This window comes from Diceros bicornis, chromosome 20 (genome assembly GCF_020826845.1).
Source record: "Diceros bicornis minor isolate mBicDic1 chromosome 20, mDicBic1.mat.cur, whole genome shotgun sequence".
NCBI classification, from domain to species: Eukaryota; Metazoa; Chordata; class Mammalia; order Perissodactyla; family Rhinocerotidae; genus Diceros; species Diceros bicornis.
Genome location: NC_080759.1, coordinates 11,259,282 through 11,277,484, shown reverse-complemented (window position 1 = coordinate 11,277,484; position 18,203 = coordinate 11,259,282). Strand labels below are relative to the sequence as shown.

Here is an 18,203-nt window from a genome sequence, read left to right as displayed (position 1 = left end):
AGCGGTTAGGTGCACGTGCTCCACTGCTGGCGGCCCAGGTTTGGATCCCGGGCGCGCACCAACGCACCGCTTCTCCGGCCATGCTGAGGCCGCGTCCCACATACAGCAACTAGAAGGATGTGCAGCTATGACATACAACTATCTACTGGGGCTTTGGGGGGAAAAAATAAATAAAATTAAGAACAGATAGTGTGATTGCCAGGCAGCATTAAAGGTCTGCTTGAGGCTTGTGGTCATGAATTCAAAATGGGACCAGTCCGCAAAGTTGTGTGTTTTGCTCCATCTATACATAGTCACATGGATATGGGCACGGAGTAGTCCGAGAGCTGGATTTAAACAAGGTTGGGTTTGTAATAAAGGGAGAGATATACAAGGGCATGATTATAGTGATCAACCATGGAATTTAAGATGGGTAGGAAGAAGGATGGGAAAAGGTAAGGGATCAACATATTGAAGGTATTGGTAAGGTCAAAGAATTGTTGGGGTAGGGATTCTAGAGGGAGTCAGCTGGAAAGACAGGCAGTAGTGGTCAGGAAGTGAAATGTTTAAGATAGAGATTATGGAGGGAATGCAGTTTGGGTAATGACCAGGTCTAAGGAAGAGTTTCTCAACCTCAGCAGTACTGACATTTTGGACTAGATACCTCTCTGTTGTTGGGGGCCATTCTGTGCACTGAAGTATGTTTAGCAGCATCCATTGCCTCTACCCACTAGATGCCAGTAATATCAGCCACCAGTCGTGACAATCAAAAATATCTCTAGACATTGCCAAGAATTAAGGCAACGAGAACTGCTAGAGAAAGCGAGAGTGAGCAGGAGCCACAATAGTCAAAACACGAAGCAGATGTCAGTAGATGACAACAATTAGGAGGAGTGGGTGACATAATCTGACGACAAGGCTTAAAGCTGATAATACACACAGCTTCACCACGATGGTAAAGCTGGGACTAGAACTTAGGCTCCTTTCCTAGGGCTTTTTTAAACGTCTAGAAGGTGGGCAGACATCTCCACACGATTTCATAGTCAATTAAATTAGACTCACAGAGTCAAAAATAGGGGTTGGTCAAAAACAATAGGCACCATTGCTGACTGCCATATATAACAAACAGCTGAAGGCACATATTTTTGGCTGAATTGGTATTCTAAAAATCCTAAAAATAGGACATAACATCTTGGTTTTTCAAAAACTCTCAATTTTCTTTTTAGCCCTGAAAAGTATTAGACTGCCTTTGGTTAGAAAAGAAACATCTTTTATTAAATGATTGCATTTATCTGTTTGCTATAGAGCAACTATAACCAACATTTTCCTTAGATAACCAGTCACCTTTATCTTCACGTAGTCTAACCATCAAGGAGGACAAAAGACCTTAATATTAAATGGACTGATTGCAATGTTCTCCAACTGTGTGTCACCTGCTCCTCTCCCTGCCACCTGGAACGACATCATCTCACCAGACTGCAAGCAGATTTAGAGCAAATGCCCAATTTTCATCCCCACTCCCTAAAAAGCATATTCACAAGGGAAGTGCTTGTTGAAATTAATAGATGTGTCCCCCTTATAGGAGAAACAGCTTCAAGATGGGAACTGTACTGTTATTCATTAAATTCCCCCCAAATGCACTGTCCCATTGCAATAATTAAGTCTTTAGGCCACAAGGAAGCTAGGCTCATTGAACCTCCACAAGCCCATCTGCAGAATTCTATCTTGTTATGGTTATACTGAATTTAAATTTTATAATGCATAAACATGAGGCAGAAAAGATGGTGTCAAGGAAACACACGATGTGATCGTCCAAGTCCTGCTCAACTCTACAGATTATCGGGTCTAACATTTAAAGCATGCATAAAACAAGGGTGAAATCCTCTCATTTCAAGTCCCCCAATAGGAAGTTGTCAGAGCTTAATAGTGATATAATTATTAGACTTTTACATAGTGCTTTTATAATGACTAAGGTATTTTTATATATTGATTCTAAACTGGATGCTTTCCTATTGGAATAAGAGACAACAACACCTTCAGAGTAAGAACCAGGATTTAAATCTCAGCTTCGCCACATATTAGCTGTGTTATGTTACTTTATCTAGTTTCATTTTCTTATCTATTAAATGGGGATAATTCTAACTTAACAGTCATTGTGAAGAAAAAATTCCCTACAATATGAACAGCATAGTTCTGACACATAATAGTTGCTCAATAAATGAACAATAGCCCTCTTATCTTGTTAATTAAAACAAACAAAACAAGCCTCAGAGAATGGAAACACGATAATCTTACAGGTAGGTCTCTCTTTTTGAAAGATCAACAAAATCTTCTGATTTTATTATAATAGACCATAAAGTCAGGTTTATAGCTATTTTAGTCTTTATAACACAAATGAACATAAAGAACAGGTGCCTACCTTCCAAACTTTCTTGTTCATCCGAAGTGTAAGCATCCATCTGACTTTGTTCTCGTAAGAAACGAATAACTGCATAAACTAGGTGCTTGATAGATGACATTTTAAAAGCTTAAACACTTTTCCTTGATAAGAAAAAGGAAAACACTGAATTAAGTTATTTTAAAGCATCAGTCAGGAAGGTTATAAATAACAAGTTATAAATTACATTAAAAGGAAAAAGCAAAAACAAAAACCTGTATTACCTTCACTCCATTCTCTTTTTAAAGAGTCCGGAGAGCACCAAGTATTGTTATGGTAATGTATGACATATTTTCATTTATACCCAGTAGTATTAGATTACGTTACAACTTGCAAAAGTAAAAATTTTCTCAAAACATGTACAAAACAACATAAGCTTAAACTCTCCGACTATCTCACTCTATCTTAACAGTATATATAGTACAAATACAGATAAGGATAGGGATCGAGGTACAGATGCAGAAATCCCCAAAAGGCCTCAGTACTAAGTTAAGGGAGACTTCATACTGCTGACTCAGAAGCGGATCCACGCTGAATACCTTCCTCTATTTCATGAGATTTTTAAAAAAATGTATGCATAATTTACACTCCACCTACTTTTGCAGGCTGAGACAGTTATTTGATGAAATATATTAATGAAAGGTTGTTCAACCACTGAGTGTCATTCTTAATAAAAATGGCATTTCTATTAAATCAACAGACACGTCAGGAAATCACTGCCTAAGTCGATGGATACTACAAACCGACCAGCGCTCTCTGCAGTAGCCGTGCTCTCGTGGAGGAGCTGGAAGCGCCGGGTCCTGTTCATTCACATGGAATACTATCGCATCCAAACAGTGGCGCAGGGCCAGCCGGCATTAATGGCTTATTCCCACTACATCGCATCATCCATCTGCTCCTCAGGTTCCCTAAATCAAAGCCAGGGTGTGGTACCCGCCGCTGGGATGTTTATTATTTGTTTGCTTATTTTAAAGGCGAGCCCAGCCCCTAGGCCATGGGGTAGCAAGTACTAAATAAGGCCTCAGGGCAGAAGGTGAAAAAAGAATGGGGGGAAAAGGCGTGCGGAGAGGACATGGAGATGTCCAACCTCCTCCAGGCTTCTCCCTCCCCTTCTCCCCAGAGAGCACCGACCTCCTTGTCCCTCCTTTTGGTGCCCGGGCCTCGCCTCGGCCCTGACGGGTATTGTTGCGGGTGCACGGTGCAGGCCCCGTCTGGGGCGGCGGGAGACGCACCCTTTCCAGACAGAAGCCCCTTACCAGACAGGAGGACGCGAGACGGTGGCAGCGGGCCCGCGGGCGTCCGTAAGCCGGTCCAACCGCCCACTGGTCCTCAGGGCTGGAGCCTGGCTCCCGATCGCAGCACTGCCACGGTCACCCAAACTTGCCCGGCTCCCTGGCCGCCGCCGCCGCCCCTCAGCCCACCCGGCTGTGCGCTTGGCTCGCGGCGCCTGGGTCTCGCCGGCACCGCCCCCGGGGCGGCGCCAGCCGCGCGGGCCGGGGCGGGGCTGAAGGGGGCGCCGGCGTGGGGCTGCCGCACGTGGGAGGGCGCGGGCAGGCCGCCGCTGTCGCCTCCTCCGCCAGGCCGCCTCGCGGCGCCCGGGCGCCGCGCCCCCCCCACCCGCGAAGCGAGGGCGACGCGCCCGCCGCCGCCGCCGCCGCCTCTCTGCGCTCCCATGATCGCCCGGTGCCTCTCGGCTGTGCGAGGCCTCCACAGGTACCCCCGTGCGCGGGTTAACCTTGGCCGGGGGCACGGCGGGGTCTTCTGCCCGGTACTGCCAGTCGCCCGGCCCAGCTTTCCCGACCGCGCCCCGGCGCCGCTCCTGGGACCCGCCCTCCCCGCGGCCCGCATGGCCTGCCCTGAGGGACACCTGGCGCGGGGACTTGGGGCCGCCTCTCCCTCCTCCGCTCCCTCGGGAGAGCATCCGTTCCCCTTTGTTTGGCGCTGCCTCAGCTGCAGTCAGCGAGACGGGTCACAGGCCCGACCCAAAAGGAATGCAGAAAGATGGTCCAGATAAGAAAATCATTCGACTTTCGCCCCCATCCAGAGCTGCAGACTTGTCGTTAAAAGTGCCGCAGCTGTAGACTCGGGAGTAACAATTCTCATTTGCCCCTCACGCACATCATTAGCGTACAAATCGTGTAACATCCACACAAGGTGAAACCGCTATGGGTTTCCCGCTTATTTCCGTCCGTGCTTTCTAACTTCCTTTTTATTTACCTCCTCCGCATAAAACATTCGGCCTCTTGCCGGGGCAAATTAACTTGGCCCAAAATGGAGGAAATTACTGCTTGGACACGGCTTTGGGAGGCTCAGCTGCTGTTGTGGATTGCTTCCTGGCTCCCTAACCACACCCTTCTGCAACAGACCAGTAGCAAGATGGGGAGAGAATTAAATTCTTTGCACGGATGCCCTGGAAGGAGTGGTTTTCAGAAACAGTACCGCCACCACCCCCATTCCCAAATCTAACCTTGAATTGTAAATCCGAATGAAGCTCCAAAAGAAAAAAGGAAATGTGTGTTTCTTGCTAGACACTTATGAAACCACTTTGGAATGTATCAGCGTTTAAGCTTTCTAACAGTTTTCTATTGTGCATTGCCGCGCATCTGTGTGGGGCTTTGTGTTGCTCAATCGTTATGGTTATGGTGCATCTGGGGACAATAGTAATTATAAGGAGTTAATGTGATGATTTTGACCATGTTTGAGGCTGTCCTTTTAGTCTGCAGGCTGCAAGTGGTGTAGCTGTCAAATGAAGCTATACCAATGAAGGAAGATCTTCACATAAAGCAGATGTGAGAAGAGAAAATAAATTTCATATGACAGCAATTCTCAAACTTTTTAGTCTCAAGATCCCTTTACCTCTCAAAAATTACTGAGGACCTAAGACCTTCTGTTATGGGGGTTATTCTCTCCATATTTACCATATTAGAAATGAAAACTAGGAAATTTTTTAAGTATTAGTTTATTTTAAAAACAGTAATAAGCTCATTACATGCATAAATAACATTTTAATGAAATAACTATTTTCCAAACTCCTCCAAAAAAATTAGTGAGAAGACTGGCAATGTATTTTTTTCCAGCTTTTTTTTATTGTGGTAAAATATACATATAAAATTTACCATTTTAATCATTTTTAAGTGCACAGTTTAGTGGCATTAAGTACATTCACATTATCCATCTGCAGAACTTGAAATTTCGTCACCCCAAACTGAAACTCTGTACACATTAAAAAATAACTCCTCGGGCTGCCTGGGTAGCATAGTGGATAAGTTTGCGAGCTCCGCTTCAGGGGCCTGGGGTTCACAGGTTCAGATACCGGGCACGGACCTGCCCACCACTCGTCAAGCTGTGCTGTGGCGGTGTCCCATATACAAAATAGAGGAAGATTGGCACAGATGCTAGCTCAGGGCCAATCTTCCTCACAAAAAAAAGTAATAATAATAATAACTCCTCATTATCCCCTCTCCCAGTCCCTGGTAACCACTATTTCTTCTGTCTCTATGAATTTGACTATTTTAGGTACCTCATACAAGTAGAATCATGCAATATTTGTTCTTTTGTGACTGGCTTATTTCACTTAGCATAGTGTTTTTAAGATTTATCCATGTTGTAGCATGTGTTAGAATTTCCGTCCTTTTTAGGGCTGAATAATATTCCATTGTATGGATATACTGCATTTTGTTTGTCCATTTATTCATCCATGGATATTTGGATTGTTTCCACCTTTTGGCTCTTTTGAATAGTGCTACCATGATCATTAGTGTGCACCTATCTGTTTGAGTATCTGCTTTCAATTTTGGGGGATATATACCTAGAAGTAGAATTGCTGGATCATATGGTAATTCAATATTTAATTTTTTGAGGAACCACCATACTGTTTTCCACAGCAGCTGTAACATTTTACATTCCCATCAGCAGTGCACAAGGATTCCAATTTCTCCACATCTTTACCAACACTTGTTTTCTGTTTTTGGTTTTTTATAAGAACTCCTAGGAGTGACATTGTTTTGCACTTTTGCACAACAAATGTGTGACCTCATATAAGATAGCTGGATTCTTACGTCTGCTTCTGCATTTAATCTGTTGCAGTGTTTTGTTTTGATTTAAGATGAAGAAAATCTCACCTCTCACTCATATGTAGTTGGAAAAGGAGGAGTATTTCAACAGCTTGTGTGTGTGTGTGTGTGTGTGTGAGGAAGATTGGCCCTGAGCTAACATCTGTTGCCAATCTTCCTCTTTTTTTTGTTTTTTTTTTTTTGTGTGAGATCAGCCCTGTGCTAACATCCACCAATCCTCCTCTTTTTTTGCTGAGGAAGACGGCCCTGGGCTAACATCTGTGCCCATCTTCCTCCACTTTATATGGGACGCCGCCACAGCATGGCTTGCCAAGCAGTGCGTCGGTGCGCGCCCGGGATCCGAACCAGCGAACCCCGGGCCGCCGCAGCGGAGCGCACGCACTTAACCGCTTGCGCCACCAGGCCGGCCCCTCTTCCTCTTTTTTTTTTTGCTTGAGGAAGATTGTCCCTGAGCTAACATCTGTGCCAAACTGCCTCCCTTTTGTATATAAGACACCGCCATAGCATGGCTTGATGAGCAGTATGTAGGTCCGTGCCCAGGATCCAAACCCGTGAACCCCGGGCCACCGAAGCAGAGTGCACTAACTGAACCACTACACCACTGGGCCGGCCCCTTTAAGAGCTTTTTTTTTTTAAGGTAATCATGGATATTCTTTGATAGCGCATGAAAGTTTGACATGTGTTTCTTTTTTAAAGGTTAGTTGCAGTGTGGAATGTGAAAGTATCAATGTACTTTTCTTGCTTTGTTACATTTAAATTCATGGGTTTGTCTTACACTTTGAATGGATCTTTTACCCATGCGTGATCTTGTAATATTAAACAATGGTCATTTGGAAAATCCTGGTTCACTGTGTTATACAGATCTTCCTAATTTTGACACATTTCATTATACAATATCAAACAATCATATTCCTTAATATCATCATCCATCTCATCATAAAAGTCTTCAAGTATTAGGAAGCTGGCAAGCTCAAGATAGAAGCCACAGTTTTTCAAAATTTGAATTGTCATTTGAAAGCTGAAATTTTATCTTTGGTAACAGATACTACCAGTTGTTTTTCTTGAAATGACATGCTCATTTTGTAGCATTTTTGAGAGAGTTTCTGCCAAATAGTTGAGTCTGAATAACCATAGTTTTTCAGTCGTTTTTTTCAAGTACAAATGATGTTTCATGAAAAAAGGAGCTATTTCAGCTCACAGTTCAGTCAGTTGCACAAGTGCTTTTGATTTGGACAACCAGATCCTCCGGACAACCATTGTACTCAGAAGTGCAGCACAAGTGCGTTATGGACACTTTGCTACGTATATATATTCAGTGATTGAGATTTAATAAAATTAATAATTTTTACTGTATCATCAAGGACATCCTAAAGTGGAATTGACATTATTTTCATCATGAGGGTGTGGCAATGAAGAATATACTGACTGCTAGGACGATTTGCTGCTACTACCTTTGTTTGTTCTAAGGTGCCAACAATTTTATCTACCATTGCTTTTCACCATCAGTGCAAATGTCAACCAAGGGAAAGGGTAAATAATGTCTTAGTATTATTATGAAATACTTTTAACCTCACAGACTTCTTGAAATGGTCTCAAGGACCCCTCCCCATACTACCACCCCCAAGGATTGCAGACCACATTTTGAGAATCACTGATATGTGTTATTCAGATTCTTTGTTTATGCATTGAAGAAAATAAATGTGTAAAGCCATATAATTATTACCTTGCTAGAAGCTGGCAGTCTACCATAAATATATCAACTATTTTGTTACTTAAGGGCATATATTATGGTAAATCAACATATACAGTAGTAGTAGTCATTAACCTGGGGCACTTGTGAGTGACTTAGTCACAGAATCTTTGTTTCAAAATCTGTATCCTCCAAAAGAAGTCAATACTAGACAACATGGAAGGCACTCTGTGCTCTCTTCACGTATTTTTCCCATTTTCTCTGATACTTGAGAGTTCATTTTACTGTTATTAAAGTAACCAGGTTTTTGTCTAACTGACTTAGGATTTGTCTTGGGTTTTCCTGTTGACAGAGCTGCTATACCCGCTTTCCAAAGGCAGCTTGGCAGCCAGGATCATTGATGGGGGGGCATTATGCCAATTTCTTCGGAATAAGTGGACCTGGAGTCTGGAGATTGGATTGTAGTTGCTGTTCAACTAACCTTGTGACCTTAAGTAAATCACTTGATCTCTGTCAAGTTCCTTATTTTGTAAAATGAAAAGGACTAGACTAAGTGATAGCTAAGATTTCTTTCAACTCTTGTTGCCATAGCGGTTAAACCAGGAGAATTTCCCTTCTTACCTCAGCCAGATTGCACAGCATGTGAGCCAAGCAAAATCTAATGTATATTACAGAGTGAGAGATGAATAGCATGGTCAAAAAAACAAATGAGAAGGATGATTCAACAGTATTTAGTCCAAATTTTGGCTGTAATAGCCCTAGTTTCCTCTTTCAATTAAAAAAAAAAGCTTGGTTTTTAAAATTATGACAGCAATGCATGTTCATTATAGACAACTTAAAAAATATTGACAAGCAAAAGAAAATATGCACAATTCACTCCTCCAGAAGAACCAACAGTTAACAGCTTCCAAAATCTTTTCTATGTATAGACATTTTTTTTACCAATATGAGATTATGCCATACTTATTATAATTTTTATGAATATAAACGTCCTTCCATAATATAGACAGCTACAATGTAGTCCATTGGGGATATATGATAATTTAATTAATCCCTACTTTTGGACATGTCAACTATTTCCAACTTCATGCTCTGATAACAGGGCTCAGATAAACATTCCTGCTATTAAATCTTTTCCAAATCCTTAATTATTTCCTTAGTATAAATTCTTAGCAGTGGCATTTGTACATAAAGGGCATGTACATCTTTCAGGCCTTTGGTACTTACTGTCATATTCTCCTCCAAAAACTTTCTACCAAATTATACTCTTAACAGCAGAGTATGTAAATGCTAGTTTCCTACACCTTTACCAACATTGAGCATTTTAATGTTTTTTATCCTTACCAATTTGATAAGTGGAAACTTTTCTTATTATAATTTGCATTTACTTACATTTTTTGAGGGTTTATTTGGTGAGTATAATTCCTTAACAAAAATTCAGGACTTATGATCTAGAGACCAAAAGAGTTGTTTGTTTTCTGATGTGAAAATATATTCATGTGGGAAGTCTTAGAAAATCAGACAAATTAAATTGCAGTTATTCATAAATTTAACAATGTTTATGTATCTGACTGTAATTAAATGAAATTGAGATTACCTCCCCAAATCCAGTAGATTAAGCTTCCAAATTTTAGGACAATGGTACTAGAAAAAAAAAGTGACTAATAAAAGGTTTTAAGTTACAAGTATCAAAGGCTAGACTTGAGATTATTTGTAAAAATGTATTTGAAAAAGTTGTAAAGGAGGATTTTTTTTTTAATTGTTCTTTACCCCTGGTTGTGGGCAGAAACATCCCAGTACTTTCTCAAACTTAAATATAATTACCTCTTTGGTTAAGACAAAGCACAGAACTTCCGTGGGGAGAAGCACCTAGGTTAAATATGAGAGGCAAGGAAATTGATGTTCATTGGGTACATAACCCAAGTTCTGGGTTAGAAAGGCATGTGGCATAGGAGTCCAGCCTTGACTAGACGAGGCTATAGTCTGCCAAGGTACAACATAGAGAAACACAAATTACTTATTGAGAAGAGAAATAGATGAATGATATTAGATTCCAACTACCAATTGGACAGCTCCTTTTGGAGGTGTCATATTCAGTCACTTTTTCATTTTACAAATATTTATTGAGCACCTGTTATGTTATTGTTTAATCTCAATATCACCTTATCCTAAACTAAAGTTACAATATTCCCTTATAAATCTGCTCTTTTGCCGTTGTTCTGTCTCAGTGAACATCACCATTTACCCAAGTCAAAAGATCGGGAGCTGTTTCTGACCTTTTTCTCTATCTCTACCTTTTCCATCAACTGCCAAGTCTTCAATTTTTTTCCCTTTTCTCTATTCACAGTAATACCACTATAATCCAAAACCTCGTCATGAGTCCCAGCCTCGATTTTTGCTCCTACTAATATACTTTCCTTATGAAAAGAGAGATCTTTGTGAAATGCAAATGTGACGTGTCATCCTCCAGTTTAAAATTCTTCTTTAGTTTGCCGTTAACCTTAGGATAAAATTAAAACTCTTTCATCTGGTTTATAAATCCCTGCACAGTCTGACCACCACCACTACTCCCAGCTTCTCCTCTCACTTAGTGAACTCAGTGTTTCAGCTACAGAGTTCATGTCCTCATCTCCTGGCCTTAAACTAATGCATGGTGATCCCTTATGTAGAACATTCTCTTCTCTACCTTTCTACAGCCTGGCTAATACTTGTCATTCATCTTAAAAGTTATTATGAAATATTATACGCAAAGAGTATTATATATAGGGCCAGCCCTTGTGGCCTAGTGGTTAAATTCAGCGCACTCCATTTCAGCGGCCAGGGTCGGTTCCTAGGCATGGACCTACACCACTCGTCTGTCAGTGGCCATGCTGTGGTGGTGGCTTACGTGCAAAAAGAGGAAGATTGGCAACAGATGTTAGCTCAAGGCTAATCTTCCTCAGCAAAAAAAAAAAAAAAAGTATCATATATATTATATATAGCTAATAGAATGAAAAAAAAGATATATATATATCTAAAAGGAAATGTTTAGTACCTTTGAAGTCTCTGTGTGCCCCTTTCCAACCATATACCTTCTCATCCGAGAGATAACCACTATCCTGAATTTACATTTATTGTCCTCTTGCTTTTCTTTGTAATGTTACCACAAATGTATGTTTCTCTAAACAACACATGGTTTTGATGAAACTAGTTTCCTTTGGCTGTGGTTCATTTGTTCTGTTGTAAGATCTTTTATTGTATGACCATTCCAAAATTTATTATCCGTTTTCTTGTCAATGAGTATTAGGGTTGTTCCTGGTTATTTGCTATTATAAGCAATATTTTGCTATGAATATTCTTGTAATTTCTCCTGATACATATGTACAAGGATATAGACCTAAGAAAAAAATTGCTGGTTGTAGGATGTATATATTCTCAACTTTACCAAATGATGTCCAATTCTCTTTTAAAGTGGTAATACTAATTTACTCCCTCTCCCTGTATGGTGTTCGTGAATAGCCATGGAGCCTCCATCCTCAGCAACTCTTGGTGTTGTCAGACCTTTTGCCAATCCAATGGTTGTAAAATGGTATCTCTTGGCTTCTGTATGTATTGCCGTGTTTACTAATGAGTTTGAGCATGTTTTCATGTATATCTGCCATTTGTATTTTATGCTTGTTGGTGTCTTTTGTCAATTTTCCTATTGGGTTATTTTTTTCATATTGAATTTAAGCACTCTATGTATTCTAGATATGTTTCATTTGATTTCCATTCAAACAAACGTATTTAGAGTGTATTTTATCTGTCAGCCACTGAGCTAAACCCTGAGATACAGCTGTGGAGGAGACAGAAACTCTCCCTGCCCACAGGGTTGATGCCCTCACACTATTCAGGGAGTCAGAGAGTAATCAAACAAATCTCTAAAGTAGTTAGATTGTGATAGGTGCTGTCAATGTCAGCTTAGCTTGCACTTGCTTAGGGTGAACTTACTTGACTCCCACTAAATGTGGTCCCTCTGAATACTGTAAGTCTCTCCATAACACACACATTATTATTAATAGTATCTGTCTTCCCCACTTAGTTGACAAGTTTTCTGAGATCAGGAGCCTGTTTTTTGTTGTTGTTCACTTCTGTATCTCCAACACTTAGCATGGTGTTGTTCACATAGTAGATGCTTAATAAATATATTTATTGAATGGATGGATGAAAAGATGTCATCAGTGATAATAACTGAAAATTCAGCATTTACTGCTGATATCTAAGGGCTATAGGCCTAGATTTGGCATTTTGATATTGACAATGACAGGTATAACTTTCAGTAGAGAGTAAAAATTTCGAATCCTATATGAAATAGCTCATTGTGAATTTCCTTATGCAAAAAAAAAAAAAAATGTTGCCAGGGGAAATCACTATGTCTAAGTATTAATTTAGACCTAGTTGTGTAATAAAAAATTACCGAGTAGAGTAATATGCAGTGGGAAGCGGAAGTAAATGCGGAAGTAGGCTTTTTAGGGGTTATTTTTTTATTTTTATTTTTTTTGAGAAAGATCAGCCATGAGCTAACATCCATGCTAATCCTCCTCTTTTAGCTGAGGAATACCAGCTCTGAGCTAACATCTTTTGCCAATCCTCCTCCTTTTTTTCGCCCAAAGCCCCAGTAGATATTTGTATGTCATAGCTGCACATCCTTCTAGTTGCTGTATGTGGGACGCAGCCTCAGCATGGCCGGAGAAGCGGTGCGTCGGTGCGCCCGGGATCCGAACCCGGGTCGCCAGCAGCAGAGCGCGTGCCCTTAACCACTAAGCGGTGGGGCCGGCCCTTTAGGGGTTATTTTTTATTTTGACTTTTCTTAAAAGGGCCGCGCAGTGCAGCCTAGTAAGGGTGATAAAGCACATACATAAATAATTAGAATACAAGAAGGTGATAAGTACCACAGAGAGTAATAGAGAAATTGATATGGGAGTTCAGGGAAGGGAAGGAATTACTTCTAGGATAAAAGGAAGGGACAAGGTCATAATTGGTCCTTGAAGGGTGGTAGGATTTGGACATGTAAAGATAAGGGGAGAATGTTCTCTTCTCCACAGACTGCTTACCAGAATTTAGAAATAGCCACATTGAGTAAGTTGAGTGTCCAAGGCAATCATGCTAAAAACTAACGAAATGACTCCAAGACAGAGAATGTACTACACCTTAAATTTATATAATGCTGTCTGTGAATTATATCTCAGTAAAGCTGGAAAAAAGACAACAACAGCAAAAAAGGGAATGTGCAAACCACATGGCTTTGGAGACAGACCTGGTTTCAAATGCCTGTGTAAAACTTACTAAGCCTCAGTTTCTTCAACCCTAAAATAGAGGTAACATTAACTACCTCTCATAATTTGTAAGGATTGCAGGAACTAATGTATGTGAAAACATCTAGCACAGTGCTGAATACCAAGTAGGTACATAGTAACATAATTTCCTCGCTTGCATTCAAGATACAAAAAAGTGGTCCTAAGGATGTGGATAATTAAGAACTGACTATATGTGGATATTGAAAGTCACAAATGCTTTATCAGTGACTGGAGGAGGGTATAGATGATAAAAATTTGAAGGTAACTGAGTAAAGGTGAAAAATTAAAGTTCCAGAGGATCTCTAGATCACCATTCTAATAAGGAGATTCCTAGTAGTATTCAATATGAAGTCTTGTATTTAAGCTAAACAAATGAGAGCAGGATGACGTTAAGAGCAGCACGTACGAAAAACTTACAGCCTTGTTTCCAGGTTCAGTATGAATTAGCAGATTGATGTGGCTGCCAAAGAACAGAGAGGAAAGAGTCACTAATCAGGTGACACTTTAAGTCTTGAGTGTTAGCTGCCAAATCCAATGGATACTTTCCAGTCCTGGCTTTACTTGGTCTCCATGTAACATTTACATTGTTAGCCACACGTTCTTTCTTGACTTCCAGAGAGAGAAATTCCTCATTTTCCTCTTCTGTGAGCATTCCTCAGATTTCTTTCAAGCTTCCTTTTCCTGAGAGTTTTCCTGAGAAAAACCCTCAAGTGCTGGTTTTTCTCAAGTTTCTATTCTCAACTTCTACTGTAAACCTCTTTCTGTCTCCTTTCTTTGAGCCCACATACATGCTGAAGTCCCTTCCACACCCACCCTCCTGTCTGGAACCTGCTTCCCTCAGTCCAGCTAGTAAGCTGCCTTTTCCTTTCCCTTCTTTTCCAGACTCCCCCACACTGCCTATCTACATACTCTGTTTAGATCTCCCAGTCCGTTTAAGAATTGTACATCTGAAGATGTCTGTGTCTCCCACCCAGAGCCCTCTTGTAGTCTTCAGGTCCATACATCCAATTGCCACATCACCACACTTCCACACCCTGGCTTATCTCACAGGCACTCAAAAATCAACGTGTCTGACACTTACCTAGTAATATTTCCCCAAACCTGATCTTGCTCTTGCATTTTCTATTTGCAGTGGTAGGTTTGCTATGTTTCATCAGTAGTATTACCATCCATCCTCTCACCTAAACTGGAAGCTACGACAGCCTGTCTTTCCTAAAGTCCTGCCAATTTTACCTCTCGAATATTTCTTGAATCCGTTGTTTTCTTTCCCACTCCTGCTACCACTTTTAAATCTAATTGTTCATCTAGATTATTGAAGCCTTCTAACTGGTCTCCTTTGCCTCTTAAATTGACCTTCTGCACTTCCCACAGCTACCAAAGTGCCTAGCTAAAATATAAATCTCACCTTCTCACTCAGGGCTTCCCATTGCCTGCAATAAAAAGTTTAAGCTCTCTAGCATGATGTAAAAAAACCCCACGGAATCTTGCCTGTCAACCTCTCCAGCCTCATCTCTCTCTAATTTCCATTTTTAACTTCCAAATTGGTGTAACTCCTGGAACACTCTATGCCAGTGATTGAAAATGGGCCTTTGCTAGTTCTATTCACTATTCCAGTCTTGCTCTTATGCTTCTCTCCCCCAGCCCCAGCCTTTCCTGGATAATTCCTGTTCATGCCCCCTCTCCAAGAAGCTTTCTCTGACTCCCCAGTCTGAGTTGAGTGTTGTTCCTCTACCCAACTATAACATCTTGTGTGTAACTATAATTACATTTACAACACTATATTGTCATTATCTGTGTCTGGTACATATAAGTGATCAATAAGTATTTGCTAAATTAATTCTAATGTGTTTCTCTGTCATACTAGCCAGTAAGTTTCTTGAGGCCTTATTTATCTTTTATCTTTAGCAACTAGCCCTATGCTCACTTTCTCCTGAGCTCCAAATGCCTACTACACATCTTCGCTTGGATATCTTATTGGCGTTACAACTCAGTATGTTTAAAATTGAATGCATGTAAAGCTCCTATTTCCCCCAACTCCCCACCCTCCCCCTGAAAAAGAAAAAGGAACATTCTAATCTGCTGCTCCTCCTGAATCCTCTAGCTGTCACTCATATCCATGCAAAGCAGAAATGTGTTCATCATCTTACTCTCACCCTCTCCTCCCACCAAGTCTTGTCGGGGCTGCTGTGGACAGTAGAATCAATCTAGGTGACCTCCAGTTCTGAAATTCTGTTATTCTATTGGTTACCAGCAGCTTGGCTTATACAAAATAATATAACATTTTTAGGTTGAAAGAAGCAGTTTAGTAAATAGTTAAGATTTCAAACTCTGGAATAAAATTGCCTGGTTCACATCCCAGATCTGCCACTTACTTAGCTGTGTGGCTTTGGAGTGATTAACTCAACCTTTCTCTGCCTTGGTTTCTTCATCTATAGAGTGAGGATTAAATGAGATAAGGCATGGAAAACACTTAGCACTGTGCGTGGACGTAGTAAGCACCTCATAAGTAAGTAAAGGACCTTATAATATATTCAAGTAGGTGCTTTCCTTTGCTTTCAATGTGACTTCCAAATCTAAAGGACCTAAAGCTGGTAATTATTCATCTTTTATCTTTGTTAGGAAATTTTTAAAAACCTGCCTTTTATCTTTTATTGGTGAGGAAACTCTCTTCTCTGCTTTAAAGAGTAGCCTTTTGATATATAGGAGGTCAAAGAATTTGAAATCATTTTTATCATCTAGGTAAAATTTACTATGTACATGTACTGTAGAAATACAAGGTGTTATCATTATTTTCCTTTCTCACGTAGTCTGTTGATTTATTTATTTCTCAAATAAGTAAATGACAGTTGGCTTTTATAGGTTGCAATGCTAGACCAACAGGAGAATTGGGTCAACACAGAGCCACATAGGCCATGCCTTATGATTATGTCTCTCAACAAGGCGGGAGAGAATAAAGAAAATAGCAGGGCCTGGGGCTGGCCTGGTGGCGCAAGTGGTTAAGTGCGCTCGCTCCGCTGTGGCGGCCCGGGGTTCGCCTCCCAGGCGCGCACCGACGCACCGCTTGGCAAGCCATGTGTGGCAGCATCCCATAAAGTGGAGGAAGATGGGCACGGATGTTAGCCCAGGGCCAGTCTTTCTCAGCAAAAAAAAGAGAAGGATTGGCAGATGTTAGCACAGGGCTGATCTTCCTCACAAAAAAAAAAAAAGAAAGAAAATAGCAGGCCCTGATGAGGTATTATGTTAGTAGCTGTGGGCAGCTTGAAGAGAATGGCAGAACTGCCAAAGTGACTGGTATGATTGGTGACATAGTGTAGTGTTTAACAGCATTGACTCTGGATCAAGACTGTCTGGGTTACTAGCCGTTTCTAGCTGTGTGATCTTGGGTAAGTTATTTAACCTCTCTGTGCCTCAGTTTCATCATCTCTAAAAATGGGAGTAATAATAGAGTCTATGTCACAGTGTTGTTGGAAAGACTAAATGCATTAGTGTATGTATGTAAAGCACTTAGAACAGTGTCTGCTATATAAATGTTTGACATAGTTATTATTATTGATGGCAGTGGTGGTGGTGGTTGGCAGTGGCCAAGCAGCAGCTAGAGGCTCACTCCTCACTGGAAGAAGTGGCCTGCCAGCCATCTGACAGCTGTGCTCGGAGTTGTCAGCCTCAAGTTTTAGATACACTAGGAAGCAGTAGCTCTTGAGTCTTCTCTAATAATCCATTTATAATGTAACCTTCACTCTATCCGCAATAGAGTAAAATGCGGATGCATAGGCCTATAGTTAGTTACTTGTGACTTAACGTCACTGGGCTTTATCCTAAATTAAAGGATTGGAACTAGCTGATTTCTAAGGCCTCTTCTAACTGTGAATTTATGAATCTTCGTTTACTGGTCAAATACATTTATTCTTACCTGTGCTTGTTTCCCTATGGGGTTTGCTCCATTGATTATCCCTTTTAATATGCTTGTCAGCATCAGTGTTGTTTAAAGTTGAGTTCATATGTTTTTCAGACCCCATGTATGAATTTAGAATAGCTACTAGAGCTAGGCATGTGAACAGTTATTAATTTTTTTTGCTTTTTATTATGTAAATTTTCAACCATAAACAAAAGTCAAGAAGTTAGTATAATGAGCCTCCCCATCACCAGGCTTCAAAATTGTCAGCCCATGACCGATCTTTTTTCATATAACTCTCCTTCCTCCAATTATTTCGAAACGTATGGCCAACATTATATTGCTTTAATCTTAAGTATTTCAATGTATAGCTCTGAGATAAAATTTTTTTTTCAAAAATACATAATCACAATATCATTGTCACATGTAAAAACAATAAACACCTATGTGTGGTTGAACCAGTATTTAAAAAGAAAAGCAAACTAGTTATTAGCCAGACTGTGGGGGATGAGATTTTAGGCATCATCATTCACTCAACAAAATGTCCGTGTGTAGATGACCATGATCCCCCCAAAAAGAGAAAAAAAAAAAGCCTAAATATTAAATAATGTAACGAGAAGTCCCTCCCCTGAGTAATTTACTGAGGATTTCAGTTCTGAAAAGTATGCCCCAAACACCAATTAAATGTGCCAGAAGCAATTTATTCATCCTCCTAGAGAAAAATAAAAGTGGAATGTCTGTTTTGAGTTGTGGTTTTCCATGTGTGTGTGTAGGCTCTTTACTAATGAATTATTAAGGAAGTCTTAATTTCATTGGT

General features: G+C 40.5%; 2 protein-coding genes across 6 annotated transcripts in view; one reads left to right on the top strand and one right to left on the bottom strand.

Annotated features, from left to right (window-relative positions):
• SGTB (small glutamine rich tetratricopeptide repeat co-chaperone beta) overlaps positions 1-3,839 on the bottom strand; it is a 39,838-nt gene extending 35,999 nt beyond the window's left edge. Inside the window, exons 1-2 of one of the 4 annotated variants that reach the window (XM_058563972.1) lie at positions 3,673-3,839; positions 2,399-2,520 (exon numbers count right to left, since the gene is read on the bottom strand). In XM_058563972.1, coding sequence (XP_058419955.1) covers positions 2,399-2,498 — 100 coding nt within the window. In that variant the 5' untranslated portion in view covers positions 2,499-2,520; positions 3,673-3,839. Of the gene's footprint in view, positions 1-2,398; positions 2,521-3,163; positions 3,483-3,547 lie in introns of those variants that run through there. The other 3 variants (XM_058563970.1, XM_058563969.1, XM_058563971.1) reach the window with 3 other exon arrangements.
• Positions 3,840-4,048: 209 nt separating this feature from the next.
• The window catches only part of NLN (neurolysin), a 93,301-nt gene continuing 79,146 nt past the window's right edge, over positions 4,049-18,203 (top strand). The window contains exons 1-2 of one of the 2 annotated variants that reach the window (XM_058563963.1): positions 4,247-4,420; positions 10,104-10,109. In XM_058563963.1, coding sequence (XP_058419946.1) covers positions 4,263-4,420; positions 10,104-10,109 — 164 coding nt within the window. In that variant the 5' untranslated portion in view covers positions 4,247-4,262. Of the gene's footprint in view, positions 4,130-4,246; positions 4,421-10,103; positions 10,110-18,203 lie in introns of those variants that run through there. The other variant, XM_058563961.1, reaches the window with a different exon arrangement.